The following is a 20,507-nucleotide window of genomic DNA, read 5'->3' as shown; positions in this document are numbered from 1 at the left end:
GGCCTGTCTGTTCACCAAGTGCCTTCCTATATACAGGAAGTGTTGAAGGCCTACTTGTCGGACAGGTGTATCCGCTTCCCAGGTCGCTATGGGAGCGTTCGCGGGAGGAACGTCATGCGCGGGGTGCCGCAAGGTTCGGTACTGGGCCCACTATTGTGGAATATCGCATATGACGCGGTGCTGAGAACGGTGCTCCCATCAGGAGTGAGCATCGTCTGCTACGCCGATGACACCCTCGTTCTCACTGAAGGGGTGTGTTTTACGAGAACGGTACGGCTAGCAGAGCTCGGGGTGGCACGCGTCGTAGCGAAGATTCGCGAGTTGGGCCTACAGATAGCGCCCCAGAAAACCGAGGCGATATGGTTCCACGGCCGCAGGCCGAGAGTCGAGCCAGCTGAGACCTCAGTGCGTGTCGGTGAAGCGGACGTCCGGATAGGCAGGTTCATGAAGTACCTTGGCCTAACACTGGACAGCCGCTGGTGCTTCGACGAGCACTTCGACCGTCTCGTCCCTCGAATTCATAAGGTAGCGGGTGCTATGCACAGACTGCTGCCAAATCTCGGGGGACCAAGGGAAGAAGTCCGCCGCCTCTACGCGGGTGTGATACGCTCGATTGCGCTCTACGGTGCGCCAGTGTGGTCGGACAAGTTGTCTGCCAGCCGGCGCCGTGCGCGGAAGCTGAATTCCGCGCAACGTACGATCGCAATCAGAGTCGCCCGTGGGTATCGTTCCATATCGTATGAGGCGGCGACAGTCCTCGGGCGGTTTCCGCCCCTGGACATTCTGGCGGATATGGACGCACGGGTCTTCCATAAGATCCGCGTCCTCCGTCAGGGGACTGAACCCTTCAACGAAGAGACGATCGGAGCGCTTCGGAGGAGAGCCAGATGGCGCGCTCTGAGGTGCTGGCGCGAACGGCTCCAGGAGCCGCGGAACATACGCCAAAGGGTGGTTGACGCTATCTTACCGAACTTTCGGGCCTGGCTGAAGAGCAGGGGTAGAGTGACCTACCGGCTTACTCAGATACTCACCGGACATGGCTGTTTCGGTGAGTATCTGAATAGGATACAAAGAGAGGAGACGGCCCAGTGCCATCACTGTGGGCACGACGAGGACTCCGCACAGCACACGCTGCAGTACTGCCCAGCGTGGGAGTCGCAGCGGCGGATCCTTGTCGAAAAAGTGGGACAGGATCTGTCTCCGTCAGCCATCGTTGGGGCAATGGTTCAGCGCAGCGAAGCCTGGAACGGCATGATCACCTTCTGCGACGTGGTCATGTCTGCGAAGGAAGACGCCGAACGAGCTAGGGAGCGCGCTGAACCCGCTCGGAGGAGGAGTCGCCGCGGCCGTAGATAAGGGCCCCCGGCGCGGTGTCCCTGTAGTTCCGGGACCAGAATAGGGCTACGGTATCCCCTGCCTGTCGTAAGAGGCGACTAAAAGGGGCTTCCGGGGTTGCGGGCGGCAAGAGTGGGAGCTCAAACCGTCCGGCCAGCAACCCCGGGAAGGACGGCGGTATGTGTGGTCGCATACCGTCGTGTACAACAGACGGTGCGGCGAGCGGCATGCTCACCTGGACGGAGCCCGACGGGGCAACGCGCTAAGAGGACTCCGGTTGCGTTCCTATGGAGATCCCGGAGTCCTTTACGCAGCGCCGAGGACGGCCACCGGGGGGGTTTTAGTGCGGTAAGAATCCCACATAACTCTGTGTCGCTCCCACGGCACCGAGTACCTTTCGAAGGTTTCCCCCTCGAAAACAAAAAAAAAATAAAAAAAAAATAAAAAAAAAAAAAAAAAAAAAGGTCGTTTGTCTACCGAACCGTCAGGGAGCCGATACCGAGAACGAGATTATTTCGGGTCGATTTTAATATGTCGTGACGGCGATAGTTTGTCCACCGCGACCAATATCGGCGGTATATTTTGTTACAGCTGTCACGCGTGCGACGGCAGGGTATGGACAAATTCCAACGTGTTTTATATAGCCGGCACATCGGCCCGTCATAATATCGGTGCCGATCTAGCGGTCACGCCGATCTACTCGAAATATCGGCGGCCGGGATGACGGTGCTCGGGTGACGGACGTGCGATGGACAAGCGCCTATAGTGAATGTATGTACGCTACTTCGGTGCCGTCATTAATTATCGGTATCGGCTCGGTGCCGGTGGCGGTGGACAAACGGCGTAAGTCCGGTGACGAGTTACGCGCAGGTTAGGTTACCGAGTATGGCGGAGTTGAGCGCCTCGCAGACGGCCTCGCGGCGCACGGGCTCCAGCTGCCAGCCCACGGGGCTGTCCCACGGGTTGCTGTACGCCAGCAAGCTGAACGCGTCCTGGAAATGTTAACACACATACTATACTGCTACTGTACACGTATACGTACAAATTAATATGATTTTATTTAAGTGACAAAATTTATAAAAATGTTTTCACATTTCAATAGTCACTGTAGGTTATTGTAACAATATGAATATCGCAAAACTTTTTACTTTTTACCTGCTTATTAACAGACTTGAGGAAAATATAATTTCCATTATTATATTTCGACTCTTATATGTATATGTTGTATGTTGACCTTACTCTCTCTTACGGACTCTTAATTTTACTGGTGAGTCATGGATGTCCACGTTCTAGATCACTTAACATCAAATAGCCTGCACGATTTTCCTGCACTATGTCTGCTAGCTTATATTACTGTGTTTTACTTTGATTAAACAAAAATACATTCAGCCGAATATAGAACCTCCTCCTTTTCGAAGTCGGTTAAAAATGCGCCTGCGATTGACCTCAGACGTGTAACTTTTCGAGCACACCGTCTCCGCTTACCTCGAGCATGGTCTTGTGGTGGTGCAGCTTCTGGCTCATGGCGTACAGCTCGCGCCCGAACGCCAGCATGCGCTCCACCGACGCGCGCGCGCCGCACCCCTCCGCGTCTGCGCACGGAACTGACGTCACACACGCTCGTGTACACCGCGAGTGCGAGTACACTCCGCGACAAACTGATAGTCCGCTCCCAATGTAGAAACGAATCGCGTCGCCATAACAAATTTTATGACTACACCTGCTCGCAACTTCAGAGCGGACTAGCAGTTTAGCGCGAGCTATACACTCCGCGACAAACTGCTAGTCCGCTCCGTATATAGAAACGAGTCGCATCGCAATAGCTAATTGTACACATTACCGGGACGAAAACAGCGCGGGACCCCCCGGCACCCTGCGCTGCCCGCTCGCACCCGCGGGTACATACGTTAGTGTGCCCTTAATTTACGAAATATATGCTAACTTCAGAGTGGACTAGAAGTTCGGCGCGGACTATACGCTTGTCATGTCTGAGCTTTTCACTATCCATTATATAAATAGACTTGTACCATTTCCTTTGTTTTGTTAATAATTGATTTATTTTTGATTATTGTTTTTTTTTTGTTTTGCTTAACTTTCTTGTCTTTTGTTGTACAAACGTGGCAATAGCCATACAGAATGAGCCTCTCAAAATGTCTACATAGTACCAATATCACACTGAATATCATGGTAAAAACCAGATCTAGTTTTTGGTAGCCCTTAGTTTTAAGAAAAACACTGACCAATGATGGAAATGCAATATTAAAATAAAAATACAACAGATGCAACTGATTTAACAGCAAAGTATTAAAAAAAATCTTTATTAACATATGAAATTCAACAAAAGCTATGACCACCTTGATACACATAATAATATATACTATTGAAACTATTATATATTTTTTTCTTTTCAATAATAGTCAAAAGCTCAGACTAAAGACTACATCGACGATGGCTGTTCTCTATTTAGAAAAGTTATCTAATAATCAATTATGATATTTCTTTTTTACTTTTAACATCGCCTATGTGAATCTTCAAAACAAAAATAAAATTATTGTATTAACATCAGTGTAAGAGCCGGAGCGTGTAATTAGGAAGACGGTAATTAGTAAACGCTTAGAGTATTTGAAAAGGGGTGGGAAAACAAACAAAAACTGTGATGGGAAACACTTAACAGGCTTTAGACATTGTGCACATCGATATCGGTAAAACATATCGATTATAGAATCGATTATACATCCTTGAAATATGAGCAATTTTATCTTATCTTTTTTTTAAACTAAACTTGACCTAACTTGACTAACTTGATTTATATAAGTGCCTCTTAGTGCTGGAAGGATATCAAATAAAATAAGTAAACTTCTTGACGTTTGTGTATTTACCGAGAATTAAACTCTTTGTCGTCAGTAGCGATTCCCATGAGAGTAATACTCATTCCATTCATCCAACCTCTTGGGTTTTATCCGTAGTCGCCTCACAAAAAGTAGTATCTATATATAAGGCCCGAGACCACTCATCCATTTAAATAAGTAAATAATAATTATAATAATATTCGAATCGTATTTTTGCCACCCATATAATGACCATCCATAATTGTAATAAATAAATACATATAAATTATAAAAAAGAAATACGTACATAATACTTTGTAGTCGCCGCAATATGTGTATAAAGCAAAATACAAATAATAAGATTAATACGAGTACATGCGACATTATATATATGTTAATACAGTAACCAATGCATTTATTAACTTGTTACGACACTATATATTAATACCCAAACATAAATAGAATATTACGGTTTAACATTTTGTATTATTTTTTATATAAATAATATTTTATTTTATGATGCTTGAGTATTAATACAATCAAATCCTAAACCATTCCATTAGGTCCATTTATAGGGACGCCGATAAGTTTTAACCTCATGAGTGATCAGAAAATGAGGCTAATAGCGCTCGCGTGGAATCAATAATTGGCTCAAAGACCAAAGCTTACGGAGTAAGATCAATTAGCATTCCTATAAATGGATTTACACACCGAATAACAATTAAACTGCATGCACCCGGCTCACAGTGTACCTACTGATCACTTTAAAGCCCACGCATTGCTTTAACGTCTTTAAACTCCAATTTTCAATGCAATGAGCAATATAGTAAAAATAAAAGTAAACATTGTCAAAGGGTGACAAAATAAAAATAATAAGAATTTCAAAAATCTCGGCAGAACTCTTATGAAGATATTAGCAATCAAAATATGACATTCAATTATAATGTGAGTTATGTGTATACCGTGCTTACAATGAATTAAAGAAATAATAAAGTAATGTAACATAGAAAGTAAAAATTACATTGCTCACTGAATTGAAAGTATCCAAAAATGTGTGACTTCAAATTATAATAAAACCAAACGGTCAAAACAAAAAAGAACACTTAACTAAATATAATACATTACTTACTTGTGATACCATTGCTTAAGTGATAAGACTGCAAGTTATACTTACTTTTATAGGCTTCTAAACCTAAAATAATAACAACAAACAAACTGTTTCACTACACCTAAGTAATGTTAATATTTGTGTAGATGGTGCGTATGACGTGGAATTAAATAGATTTGGTCCAAAGATTTAACTTTCACAAGTAAAAGTTATGAAAGGATAACGCAATGTAAGAAACCAGAAAGAGGTTACGAATGTTACGATCTCGACAATCCTGGACACAGCATATTATTGCTAAAGATATTGTTTATTAGATCGGAGCTGTGACAATCGCCAGAACATGAGATATTAAAACGAAAAATGATAAATTAGAAGGAAAGGACAAAAAATATTACAAAATGAAAAACTAAAGTAAAATAGAAGAAACTGAGTAAGTAGCTGATGGTACCAAAAATAAGAAAAAGTAAAACAAGGAATGAAAAAATAACAACATGTAAAATACAAAGAGAAGAGGTGGGATAAGTGTACAGATAGATGGTCAAAAGATCAATCTTGATCTAATGAAAGATAATATAATAAATAATATAATTGATAGGGATTTAACATTAACGATGACACGAAAACACGGCACAATAAATGATAGATTAGGGATGTGCATGAGCTTACGTACAATAAACAAAACATATTACGAGTAAATAAAACAATGCAACGAAAACATAAAAGAAACTTAACAACATTTATAGCAAACACTGAAATGCACCCTAATTCAAAGTAATTTGAATAATAAAAAAATAATAATAAATAATAATAAATAATTTGACATAATAAATCAAATGAAATTAATTAATTCCATCATAAATGTAACAAGTAATGAAGAAAGTAGATTATTTAGGTTTAAGAGTAGACTTGATAGGAAAGGTTACAACGTATTTACACCATACAGGTAGTGAGATAGGAAGTTCGTAACAAGGTTAATGGAATAAAATTATGCATTCTATCTCACACATAATTTGTGTGAGAAGATGTAATATGATATGGACAATAGGAAAACAACAAATTTACAGCACGACAAGTAAATGAAGAAACAATATGCAAGCCTCGAGGGAAGGAAACAACACTGAAAGGCCGCAAAGACAGGGTACAATCACACAACAGGGAAAGACCACGATACAGGGACACAGGTAGAGTCACGCTCCGTTCAAATATAATATGCAGGTACAATGACGAAACAACAAAGGGTAGGTTATGATGCAAGCTCAACACGACGGCTCGAAGAGAGAGGTAATGGGGAAAGCCTGTACGCTACGGTAGGATACGCACCCCTGCGGCAGTCGGGCACGAGCGCGGCGAGGCTGGCCGTCACGCCCGGCATGCCCTTCACCGGCAGCGCCCCGCCCCCCGCCACGCCCCCCGGCCCCGCCGCCCCCGCCTCCCCCGCGCCGGCCGACCACCACGCGCTCTCTGCGCGGACACCACAGCGCTCGCATCACCGGGGACCACGTGCGGTACGCGATACGATACGTTGTGCAACGTTTGGATACTCGCCGAGTACGGACAAATAGACGCGACTACCAGTATGTAAATAACCCACTCGAGTATATTCGGTACTCGCCATGATATTCGTTTAAAGAATATGCGTCTATATTCGTACGCGATGATAACATACTTGTCTTTGTTTGGCGAGTTACTTGGCGGATTCAAGTATCTAAATGTTGCATTACGGTACACTCTGATGTTGACGTGTTAGATGTGATTCAAGTCGCTGAATACGACCACGACACCTTTTTGTTACTGACGCAGCATAGACCCGATCAAATTACATTAGTTGATTACACCAGTTATTATAATAATACATTGAGTGAATGGGTTCAAAAGAACTACATTATACGTATCGCGTAGCGCACTAACTGTTCTGTGCTTATCACCTACAGCGCATTTGAGGAACAAGTTACACTATATACAGATCTATGTTTACTTGTTTCTCACAACATGCTGAAGCGGTGAATGTCAACTTAAAGGGAGAATTGTTGATGACGTCAACTATTTCATATTCGGCATAGTTGTAGTCATCGGACAGTTAGGTAGCCTGAAGCGATTGACAATATTTACAATTTATTGTATTAGGGTAATAATATTGTGTTCTAAATAAAGTCAAATAAACTCTTTCTGTGCTCCTAATTCTCTGTACAATTATCCTATGTTGTAGCTTTCATAACACAACATGAATACTCAAAATATCAGTTCCAAAAATATAGGTTAAGCAAGCACATCGGAATACAAAAGATTGTCCATTACATCTAATCTCCCCATTCAAGCTAATATAAAGATGATAAATTTAAATATTCTATTTTTCTGGCATTTTTGGGTATTTGCTTCATTCTATTAACATCCACATCATAAAGTTACTAGTACGCATATATAGAATGTTTTTAGTTTATTTTCCATCCAGATAATATATAGTTTTATCAATATAGTACGGACACTATGAATGAAATTTTGCATTATTTTCTTTCATTTAGTGAATATTGTCATTCGCCGATGATCCAGGCCGCTAGGGTACATAAGAAGCGAATGCGGTGTGCGGGCGACGGTGGCGCATGCGGTACGCGGGCGCTACGGCACGATACAACGCTATGTGAACACGCTAGCCTACGCCTACGGGATATATCCATATTGCTTGTCCCAATAATAGTCTCAGGAGTTGTTACTTCTGTTACTGATACTCCATTCATCAATAAACTGAGAAACCTATTTTTCTAACGTTAAAGGATAGTTTATAAAGATCTTGGTTTACTAATACCGTTTGCCATTTTCAAAATTAATAGCACTGTAAATATAATTTATCCATATAAAATTTAATATAAAAAATATATTTATCAATCGTGTAATACCTATCAAATATGATGTTCGTAACAGTTTTCACGAACAACTTATTTATTATGTAAAGTATATTAATAAATTATACTTCGTTTATGTGATCATGATGTTAGATGTAACGCATACACAATGCGTTATTGTGACTACCTAAAGAAACATGTTTAGTCTATGAAGCCTTACGTACAATATGGATACATCCCTCCTGCCTTCTAACTACAATCTTGTAATTAAATGCATTGTCATACTATGAATACGGCATGTTTCAATGCGGCTCAACATTAGACATTACTTATTGTATCAATGCGACATAATTTCGAATGTGATTAAACGAAAACGAAATTAAAGGATTAAATAAAAAATATTAACAATTAATAAAATAAATATTAATATGTTTATACGATTAGTATTATATTAGGATTTCTTATTAAACCTTTCGTATGGAATGGGACACATTCACAATAATTGTTTGTTGTAGCGAATTGGTATACATCGGCTGGAGCTGGCCACTGCGGCCCATGACCAACTAGTATCCTCCATTGTTGATCACAGACGCGAAACCATCCCTATGAGCTAATATGTCATACACCTGTAGTTGGGTTACTCTACAACACAGTATAATATGTCAATATAATAATATACATGTCGATTATATATATTAATATGTTAATATTAATTATGTATTAGCACTTACATACCTGTTATTGATATAATACATTAATATGTTGTATTATGTGCAAAACTAAAAAGCCACGAGCAAACAAATAAATAATAATGATATAAATGATATCTAAACAAAATAATAAGAAACAATAAAATAATATAATGTATGTGGATGGTATAATGGTGTGCAAATAATAGATAACTGGAAATAATAACACTGATATATGTACATAAAATTAATGTCTTAATAAATTACATTATAAATCTGTGTAATTAAAATTACACATTTTCATATTTTCATACTGTCAATATATTGATAGAATATTTAATTATTAACAAATACTATTATAGTGGAATATAACACTTGCACTATTTCTTTAAATAGTTTTATGGACATTTAGGTTCATAGAATTTAGTAACTTGATAATATTATGGTAAATATTATGTTAATACATATATTTTACACCCAGGATTTTTAAATTTCATTATTAACATATATTATAAATAATGAGAATGTTTTCGAAAAACTTCCATCTATTATATCAATTCAGTGTTGGCAAGTATAACCGATATAATAGTGCTACAAAAACAATTGAAAAAAAAATCTTAACAAGTTTTTTAACTTCTTAATGTTAATTCCGTACAAAAAAATGGTTACCACATTGAGTAACTCATATCAGTAGGTATGTTTACCTTACAAACTCTTGATGAACAACAGCGTTGTCCGGGTAACAATTTATATATTAATAAAAATAACGTCCACTAAAATGTCCACTAACCGTGCCCTACTTAACCAATACGCATCCAAGCAGCGTATTGGAATACATTCGAGGCCTCGACATCAACCAATCCGCATTGTAGTAGCAATGTGGAGTACAGTCATAGTATAAGGATGTATACAGTATTGTAACTCGGCCCTGTCCTTGAATCATATACCTACAGGGGCGCTGGGCGAGAGTTCACGTTAGGGCTGCGCCGCCTACAATATTTTAATTTTGTCTGACTTTCTTATAGTTTTTTTTATTGTTAATTTTATATTTTAGCCGCTCCTCGGTAGGCAAGAGGTCCGACTGACATTGTTTTAGTCGAAAATAATAAGTAAATTAATTAGTTATAATTGCAAATTGTAGGTATGAAAAGTATAGTTATAATTTTTTCATGTTCAACAAGTATAGCTTTTGCTAAATTATCATTCTTATGTCATTTTCCTTCGTCCTGTCCATTTATTTATTTATGAATACAGGTATTTTGGTCGGTCAACAATCGAAATATCAATCATTTAAAAAAAGAAACAAATCATGATGGTGCCTACTAGACACTTTATAATTGTTTAAATAAAAAAAACACTGCCTAAATACCGTAACACCGACCACTCATCACTGCGGCACATTCGCGCCTGTTCGCATACCGAGTGCATACCGAAATCGAGGCACGTAGGTATAACTTGCGTTCTGTGCGTTAGTATGAAGATAGAATACTGTATAGACACTTATACTGTGGTACAGTGGAGGCCTCTCTTAGGTTGTTGGACCCGTGTCCGTCAGTTCGTGGGACAGGAGGTGGTACGTACCCAGGGGCGCGCCGTTGGGCTGCGGCGTCGCGGAGGAGGGGGCGGGGCCGGGGGCGGGGCTGGGGGCGGGGCCCGGCGCCGCCATGTCCACGTCGGTGCGCGCCGCGTCCAGCTCGCCCGCCTCGCCCGCCGCCTCCGACACACCTGCGACACAATGGATAAACGTGATATGACGTAACTCTACCGCTCATGGACATAGTAATCAACTCTAGATAAGATTACATTCACATCGGCCAAAAACGGCCGGTCGGCTAGAAACGTGTTGCTATTCCTGAGAACTAAATTAAAACGCGTACCACGCCATAATCAGAATCACCATTAACTTCTGGAGTGTCGTGCTATCGAAAGTGAGCGAATCAAGGAACCCTCAAACCACTTGTTACAATAAATTTCGTATTATTTTCTATGCTTTGCTAGTTTTCTGTTTTAATTCTATTATTTACTGTTTTATTGTGTCATGTAAAATTCACTGATGAAAAGTTTTGTCGTATGAAATAAGGTAGAACACCTTTTCTTTTCACCGACAAATACGCATTTCAAAGATAATTCGACTCAGACAACCTTTTTTTGTTGACTACCATATAGATTATTCATTCATTTTTCATTATCTTATATACAGGGTGAATTTTTAAAACGGGCCTTCAGGGCCAAATCCGAAACTATAAGGATTAGCGAAAAATGCTAAAAGGAGTTACGAGGCCGATTTTGATAAAAATTAAAACTGCATCATTAGTTTTTTTAAATATTTTTTTCCTTAGTCGGGAATCGAACGAGTTCATTTTGAAAAAAATGACACCTCTATATTATTCCTCTATCTGATAGTGTCGCTTATAAGGATCAAATTCTGGGAAGTAATGTTATGTGACAAATCAAAGGAAAAGGAAAATTTTGAAGAAAATACGTATTTTTCCATACATTGGCATACTAATCCTTAAGGATTATACATAACAAATGATTTATGTATAATTCTTTAGAAACAGACATAAGTCATACCATTGAAGAATTTGTTGGTTAATCAACTAATTATTCGATGTTATGACTATGACACACGGTTTAGTATGAGAAAGTAATAGTTTGGCAAATAAGTTACCGCCGTTTTTAGGATTTATTTTTTAATGAAAATAGATAACTGATTAAATAGTAAATTCTTATTGTTTGTTGTTTACAACTTCGTTTCAACGTTAAATATGATTTTCTATATTTCTTTTTTTAGTAATCACTCGGATTTGACTCTAAAAAGCAATTCTCGCAAAATTTGTATTAAACGCAACTCCGCCCATAGCAAGTAAATCTATTTTATTGGTCCTAAAAATAACCTTAGCTAAGTCGGACATAAAAATATAAATTATTGGGAAACAAAACGTCCATTTCGAATCATTAGAAACATTGAGACAAAAAAAATGTTAATACACGAAATGTTTAAATTAATGAATGGCGGGAACTTAAATGCCAAATTAATATTAAAAAATATGTATTTTCTTAAAATTGAGGCTTTTCCTTTAGTTTGTCATTTATCATTACTTCCCAGATTTTGATCCTTATAAGCAACACTATCAGATAGTGGAATAATATAGAGGGTGCATTTTTTTTTCAAAATGAACTCGTTCGATTCCCGGTTAGGGAAAAGTTATTTTAAAAAAGTAATGATGCAGTTTTAGATTTTATCAAAATCGGCCTCGTAACTCCTTTCAGCATTTTTCGCTAATCCTTATAGTTTCCGATTTGGTCCTGAAGGCCCGTTTTAAAAATTCACCCTGTATATTTAATCTTCCCTGGTGATTTAAGGTCAATTTGCGTCTTTTTATTTCGAAATGGATGTCAACACTGTACGTGTGTGATGTGTAGCGTGCGTACCGTTGGTGTGCGCGGGGCAGTCGGGCGCGCGGCTGGTGTGCGAGATGACGGAGGTGGCCACGCCGTTGCTGCCGCCCGCCTTGTCGCCGATCACCTGCAACCACCCAACTTATACAATAACAACCGCCAAATCAAATCTTTTTTTTTTGTTCAAAATAGGTTCTTTACAGAGCCATTTTTGAATGTCAATACAACTACCACCACTTCTCAAGTTGTTTCCTTATGGAGAAGAGGCGGCGAAAGAAACTCCATAACACACATCTTTAAAAAAAGTTTTTTACAATTTCAAACTTAACCTACATGAGGAGTTGGAACTACTTCAGACCACACCGTTTTGTCAGTCAAATAATCACTTAGTTTATAGTACGCTTTTTTTACATAGCGTTTGTTTAACGACATGTTTGAACCCTTTTTTCTGTGAGTTTCAAAATGTGGTCGGGTATTTTATTAGTAGTAGAATACAGTTACCCATGAAAGATCTAACCTTACATAATCTATGTTTAGGAACTGCATCCACCTCCTACATAAGGCGTCAGGAGACACATTTAAAAAAATACTACATAATCTGCACCAGGTTCTTGTCAAATATAATATTATCTTAAGTTGACTGATGCACATCGGACAAAAATATAGGCCTGGTGCATAAATCAATTTAATAGGCGGATTCAATATAGTTTACCTGCTGTTAATATATACTGTACGTTAATTTAATACAATCGTACAATAATTTATGTACTTTTAAGTAAGGTGGTGTAAATTCCCTTTGCATATTTATAGTTTGCATATTTAATACCACATAGCCAATGTTCGCACAGCTGTTTCTTACTTATTGTAAGCCTATAAAATATTGTTAAAAGATCTAAGTCCTAAGGCTACCTATCTAACTTCCGACCGCATTCAAATTTGCTTCACCTGTTTAACGTTGCTATTCTTGGCAGATCGGTTATAATGTACACAAGTAGCAAGATTCCAACAGTCTTTATGAACTTTAGTAGGTTACCTCAGAGTCGGAGCCGTTGACCATCTCAACGAACTGGCGACACTTGAGGATGAACAGCAGCTCGTGGTCCCGCTCGAGCAGGCCGGGGTACAGCCGCCGCGTCGCCTCCACCGCCTCGCCGATCCGCCCCGCAAGCACCAGCTTCGATATCCCTGGAACGATACACCGCCATTTTGTAAATATTACATTGCGATTTTGTAAATGTTACACCGTCATTTTGTAAAAACTACGAGTACACCGCCATTTTGTTAATGTTACCCCGCCATTTTGTTAATATTACAACGCCATTTTATTAATGTTACGCCGCTATTTTATAAATATTACACCGCCATTTTATTAATGTTACGCCGCTATTTTATAAATATTACACCGCCATTTTGTAAACATTCCACCGCATTTTTGTAAATATTACACCGCCACTCTGTTAAAATTACAACGCCATTTAGTTAACGCGAAGTCATAAAGAGACAGATTTGTATTATTGAATCTATAAAAAAATTAATTAGGTTATTTTTATACACGTAATATTTCTAGTTTTTAAAAATAGCTATGCAACAGTCGTTAACCAATTATATGCAATAGATGTTATCAAAAAAATAACACATTTTAATTTAGACACTATCTTGAAACATACAACAACTTTCTACACTCCTCACGCTTCACACTAAGATTTCCCTGTGCCATGGGTGCCATAGACACACACATAGACGAATATACAAACACCCAGACCCAGAAACAGACATCTAAATTCATCATTTAGATATGTCTGACTAGGGATCGAACCCTGGACCCTCACGCGTCAGACCGTTATGGTGACCGCTCTGCCATTCGGGTCGTAATAATCTACTGTTTTTTTAAATTATAAGTCCCCGAATAAGTCCCTCGCGAATAAGTGGGAGAGGTGTCCGACCGCGGGTTATAACACCGATGAGTGTAATCACCAATAGGACTTCCCGGATAAGGAATGGTTGCTCATATCTCGTTGTGGTAATTTAGCGGGGATGCGACTCACTCTGTCTGTTTTTGATGGAGGCGATGTCCTCGTCGATGGGCTGCCCGGTGGCGCGCGAGAACGCCTGCGCCGTGCTGCAGTAGCCGTGGTGCACGAGGTACGTCGACACCATTCTGCAACACCATACAACAACACTATTATATATTTATATAATATAATAATATATAATAATTCTTTTGTAAAGAGAGATTACTTTTTGTGTTAAAAAAAAAGTTCTATTAACTTTAGAATTATTTTTGTTATTTTATATATCTTAGCTCTTATGTAGCTCTCTAATTTTTAGAATATTATCTTAGAAATTAGTAATTTACTAAGGAGCTTCTATATTTTATCCAGCATATACGAATAAAATAATCAAATTAATCTTCAAGTTCTGCACCCAAATCATTAATTCTAATGAAATTTTTTGGATGAATTAAAAAAAGAAACAAAAATCAGTCTACTAATACTATTCTAACATTATCAGTATAATACACCTACGATGTCTTAATTATTATTACTTTAACTGTAGCAAAAAAATAATAACAAATTCTACTTACTACCTTACTACTAAAATACCTCGCATCACATTTCTTACCTCCTACTTTCGTATCATCATACGAACGAACACAAAAAAAACACAAGCACACAAACACCTAAACCCCAACAAATTCATCAATCCTATCGCCCCGGTCGGCCAGCAAGTCGTCACCTGTGCAGCACTTGCTGCCACTGTCCCTGCTCGTCGGGCAGCGGGAACTCGTCGATGGTGAGGCGGGTGCGCGCGCGCAGCTCCCGCAGCATGTCCTCGATGTCGAACACGAACGGCTGCTGCCCGAAGTTCGCGTCCACCACCTCGCCCGGCGTCTGCAGGCCCACCGTCGGGTATAAGTTTGCCTGCGGACAGTTTACATTGTGTTTTACTTCGAGAAGCACGCAGGCGTGAATTATTGGCCTAGTAGTGAAGCTTAACTTTCATCCAAGAATTATTGTGTACGACAAGGCAAGGTACTTTACAGTGGTCAATTCGCGAAATTACAAATACCCAGCCTTGAAACATGAAAGAGTTGCAGAGAAAGAACTTGCTGTGCAAGGATCTTTAACTCAGGAATAGCTCTGGAGGTCATGATAATAATAATCAAAAACAACTGAATGTCGGTACAATGTATACAATAAAGACTAATCAGATTTTTTGATAAACATTAGGGTAGTTAATAAAGATTATATAGTATTTTACAGAAATTACATATCACTGAGCATCGGTAAGTATATTGTCACCAGAAGATGCACCTTAAAAAGACGAAAAAAGATTCAATCGCAGAAATCAAACCATTCCAGACACCAGCGACATAGGTGAAAGTAGCCAATCATGACGAACACACATCTAATACAGACTTAACGTTAGAAAAAATTATGTACCATGGATTACGCACTCACCGGTAGTCCCCTGAAAGCGATACCCAAATGGTGTCCGTTCTTTGTGTAGAAGCAAGTGTTGTCGACGAGGTTGACGCCGCAGCCGATGACGTCACCGGTGGTGAAGGTGGGCCCGTAGGGCTGGCCGGTGCCGGACGAGCAGAACGAGTGGCCGTCGTCCCCGTGGTACCCGTACGAGTGTTTGTCCCAACCTGCCGACCCATCTTTGATTTTAGGCGTTAATGCTTCTTGGAATACTCGAAGATTTTGTTGAAATATTTACGAAATATATACTTGATAACATTTTTGCCTCAATCGAAGTGATCCATTGATTATTAGGCAATTAAGTATTTTTAAACAACTCAGTAAGCAATAGATTATTATTACAAAGATATTGTCATTATAGATTGATGTAATCAAAGAGATATAGAGTATAGACTGATAAAAAGCAAATAATATGATATAGACCAGTGCTTTTCATTACTGTTTTGCAACTTAACCAGGTTAAGACCAATATTATGCGGCACTCTTCTATGGAAATATATTTTTATTTATCTGTACTCTTTTTTGCATTTGTGTTATTGGTCTACAAACAATCTGGCGCGGTCGGAAGTTAAATTAGTGACAACCAGAAGCTGTATATCTATTATATTACATGGACTTTACCGAATCATTCAGTCATTATTATAGTCGGACCATGGTTTCAAAACATTCGACAGTTCTGATATAACGTTCCCACATTGAAACAACATGTTTGTTACCCTCCAGATGTCTCCTCAGATCGAGAGAAACTTGTTCCTAATGACTCAAGTAGCATCATAATCATGACTCACCAGGCAAGCGGTTCATGTTGACACCGTGCGCGGAGAGGCCGATGCCCATGTATCCATCTCGGCCCTTGGAGACGATGCGCACCTCGAAGTAGTAGAGGCCGCACGCCGCCGGGATCGGGTGCGTGGCGCGCACGCTCGCCGCGTCCTTGTGGGTTTTGCCGTGACCTGGAAACGGGCACGGCAGGTGTCACTTCTATTGCTTCTGGAAGTTACTAATAGACACGCAAATTTCTTACTTACTGATTTACTGATATATTTTTAAAGATAGTTGATGCAATTGTGTAAAATTCATGGGGTATTGTTTAATTCACTTATTTCAGGAAACATAATCCTCAGAGATAACAACTTATCTAATCCAAAAAAAAATGTTCAATCCCATAGCATCATTACATTAATACCACTATTATAGTAATATCCATATTTGAAGATGTCACCACCTATTATTAAATTTTTTTTTCTGCTGTCGCATTTCTTATTCGATATAGAAAATAATATTATTTAGTTGATAACTATATATTTATCATTTATCATGCAATGCTCACGCTAGTACTAATGAGTAAATAAAAAAATATTTGTCTAAGCTAGCGCGTGCAGTAGGTAATCTACTATACGCATCATGCATTATGTAAAAATATAAGCAGATTACTAAAAGGAATAGATATGAGATGAAATAATTTAAACAAATAAATATTAACGTTATATTTAGTAAGTTGATATCACACTTGGGATAAAACCCTAAGACTGAGGATAATTTGACCATATTTCTTATAAAATACTAACATCATACACATAGAATATAGATACATCATTTCTACAATTTTAAAAACTAATTCCAATAATGTCTACAATGCCAATCGTTTTTACTACCGCTCCGATACTACCCCAATTAACCTTATAATTAATATAAATTAATCATTTAATTTTATCGCTACTTTTTCAAAAAAAGAAAAAGGATATCAACAGAGGTTAACGACTGTATAAAATCGTATAATAACCGCGACCAATGGCTTAATGTTTCCGAAGTTGGTACCTACAAAAGGCTCATAAAGCCAGCGGTCACCCACACTGCCACTGGCCACATTCGATTTTAAACCTGATATTTCGTAAAGGATAAATCGCCCGTCAACTGGTCGCTTTGATTAAGAAATCGATCGTCAACTCATTGTCTCACTGATGGGCGCTTCAAATGAGAAGGATTAAAGCTATTATATTATGTAGTCCAAGAATGGATTAGAAGACTTCGCCTTTGAGCACTTTGACATAATCCTAGTATATTTTCCTACGCCGATAAGCACGGGATAATCATTTTCTACGCATAACATTGAAGAACAAGAGGTGTTTGGGTCAACTCCAGACACAAGTAAGATACCGCAATTAACCATTAGAATTAGACTATCAGTGCTCATAAAAAAATCGATGGAACTACAATATACGAACATGTTTTTTTAAAGGACAATGAATGATGCCTGCCTGACTGACAACAATGTACCAGCGGAAGCGGCCACGGCGGCCGAACCACCGCGCGAACACGTCCTGAACACGCGCCAAATACGCAACTCATACAAACAAGGTCGAGTGGATGATGTTAACGAACTCGCTGATCAAATTTAATTATATAGCAAAAAACTAATCCACTAGCTCCAACATCATACGCGAATAAATATTTGAATTTTGCCAATGTTAGCTAAGGTTCAGATCATTTTGATAATTAAAGAAGATGTAAGCCCCGATAAAATAATAACGTAGAGAATTAAAGTTATGGTGTATGAAAATTAAAGTAAAAAACAAAACAAAAAGTAAAATATAAAAATAGAAACACCACAGCGTATAATATCAGCTAGCAACAAAGACATCTCGTAATAAAGATCCAATTAGCAACCACCACGGGAAACGATAATGTTTACGATATACAACAGTTTATAGGCACTCTTAAAGGAGTTGTCCATAAACAATAATGCAAATTACATGTTATCTTAACAATATCAAAGTCCAATTTGGATCGCACAATCATTAGGTAGCGATCGGTTTAAATCAAGGCCACGCCGTTAAAAGGAAAATGTGTTACATTTCAAATACTACACGAGCAAAGAGCTCCTTTATTATGAGAATAGTATAACGTTATTTCCGTACGTTACGAATTCAATCACAAATATAGCAGAGATAGAGATAAAATAACACGCGCTTCCTAATGTTTTTTTATATAAAAAGTAGGACAGAAATATATTATTAACTTTATTGCGTCGAGGCAGTTCAGACATATTGTGAATAAGTAACATAATATAGTGACCAAGTCAAACTACCCGTGAAATGAGAATTGTTAGACCAAAATAGACAACATAAAAATTTCAACACAAAATTATACAGGTACAGATATTTTTTTTTGGTACGATACAGACAGACAAACTTTTTGCTTCTCAAAGCCCATAAGAAACACTGAAAACATTTTGTTAATTTTAAGATATTTTCATAACAAATTTCAGAATGAACCCACACAGTAACCGAGCCCACGCATTGTTTGCGGACGAGAGCTGTAAACAAACAAACACGCACGAACACAATCGGGCCGTCACACATTTGAGCTGTTTGCACACAGGTTAACGAACCACCACGTGTTTACACTGATACATGTGGGATACTCAGTTATGGATGGAGATTTTGAACAATGGTAACCTTAACTTGCGTTGCCTAATAAATACTGCTATGTGTATACATATAACATTAAATTAACATGATATCTACCTAAATGTGGAATAAACACCATATCACAAGTGTTATTCAGAGTTTTTGTGAAAACAAATATTAATAAGTTTCAGTTCCGTTCAGGGCCACGGCATAAAGATGAACTAGCGTCACTTCCCAGTCATACACGCCTGTTTTGTCAAAGTTTTTACGGAAGAGCTCCAATTATATATAATAATATACCAGAGTCTATACGATGTTGCAAGAATATTAATATATTTAAAAGTTATTTAAAAACATTTATTAAACAAATGTTATTACAGTTTAAATACGTTCTTAAGTGACAACAGTAGCCGTACCGATTTGTAACGAAGTGCATGGTTTTACTTTTAATCATTATTTAATTTACCTTGACGATACCTTCCCATTGACATGTATTACATGACATATTTTAATTGTTTGGAATTTATTATAATGAAAATACGAATTTTGAATTTTAAATTAGATTGTTCAACCTACATATATATATTTGTAAGCCACTCAGTGGTAGAATAAGCGATCGTCCAAAATTGTTTTGACACCCAACAGAATTTGAAAGATTAATACGATGGCTGTTCAAATAAACAAAATGAATAACTTGCTTATCGACAAAAAACCTCATTACTTTTATGAATAAATAAAATAGAAACAAGATATTAATTATTTACCGACGATAATATCTTAAACGACATAATTGTATACAAAAGCTAACATACATTAAAGATACAGAACAAAAGCGAACAGAAATAAACCCATAATCGTCCCTCAAACAATCAGTACAATGAAAATAAATATAATCTTAAACAAAAAGAACTTACCGGTATATTCGAGAACAGGGTGACGAACTACTGTACATGTCTACGTAGAATTGTTGATAAACAGTATGTGGGAGGATCATGAAGTGTAATAATACTTTGAGCAATCTTGAAGGACTGGCATAAGTAGGATCGAGTCGCAAAACTAACTTACTTAATTTTAAGAATGTATTGTTTGGAGATATAAAGAATCTTAACGATCACAGTAGTCATATAGACAACAAATAAAAACATACCAATGTAGCTATTAAAAAATAGACAACATTTATAAGGACAAATTAATAATTAATTATCGAAAACTAGAACAACGTCAGGTTCAACAAATTGTATATAGATAAGAGAAATTGCGCAGAAAAATAGTAGGTAAATATTAAAACACAATATCTACGCATGTTTGTTCATTCCTTATCGTACATAACAACATAAATTATAAATTGCTATTGACAATATAAAAAATAATGAAGTAAGGGAAATATGTAAAGCTGCTTTGTAGAGGAATGTC

At 38.2% G+C, this 20,507-nt stretch overlaps 1 protein-coding gene across 6 annotated transcripts in view; it reads right to left on the bottom strand.

The window, feature by feature from the left end:
• Positions 1–20,507, bottom strand: part of RanBPM (Ran-binding protein M) — a 60,296-nt gene that overhangs the window by 4,892 nt on the left and 34,897 nt on the right. For 2 of the 6 annotated variants that reach the window (XM_073086585.1, XM_073086587.1), the window contains 10 exons: positions 16,473–16,637; positions 15,661–15,863; positions 14,936–15,120; positions 14,245–14,357; positions 13,233–13,384; positions 12,233–12,326; positions 10,379–10,522; positions 6,592–6,732; positions 2,821–2,927; positions 2,216–2,327 (listed from right to left, as the gene is read on the bottom strand). In XM_073086585.1, coding sequence (XP_072942686.1) covers positions 2,216–2,327; positions 2,821–2,927; positions 6,592–6,732; positions 10,379–10,522; positions 12,233–12,326; positions 13,233–13,384; positions 14,245–14,357; positions 14,936–15,120; positions 15,661–15,863; positions 16,473–16,637 — 1,416 coding nt within the window. Of the gene's footprint in view, positions 1–2,215; positions 2,328–2,820; positions 2,940–6,591; positions 6,733–10,378; positions 10,523–12,232; positions 12,327–13,232; positions 13,385–14,244; positions 14,358–14,935; positions 15,121–15,660; positions 15,864–16,472; positions 16,638–20,507 lie in introns of all 6 variants that reach the window. The other 4 variants (XM_073086586.1, XM_073086588.1, XM_073086589.1 and 1 more) reach the window with 3 other exon arrangements.

Source organism: Epargyreus clarus, unplaced genomic scaffold (assembly GCF_041222505.1).
Source record: "Epargyreus clarus isolate Ecla_fem2 unplaced genomic scaffold, WU_Ecla_fem_2.2 ptg000024l, whole genome shotgun sequence".
Taxonomy (NCBI): domain Eukaryota; kingdom Metazoa; phylum Arthropoda; class Insecta; order Lepidoptera; family Hesperiidae; genus Epargyreus; species Epargyreus clarus.
The sequence above is the reverse complement of the archived record's forward strand: the minus strand, read 5'-3'. Positions and strand labels throughout refer to the sequence as shown.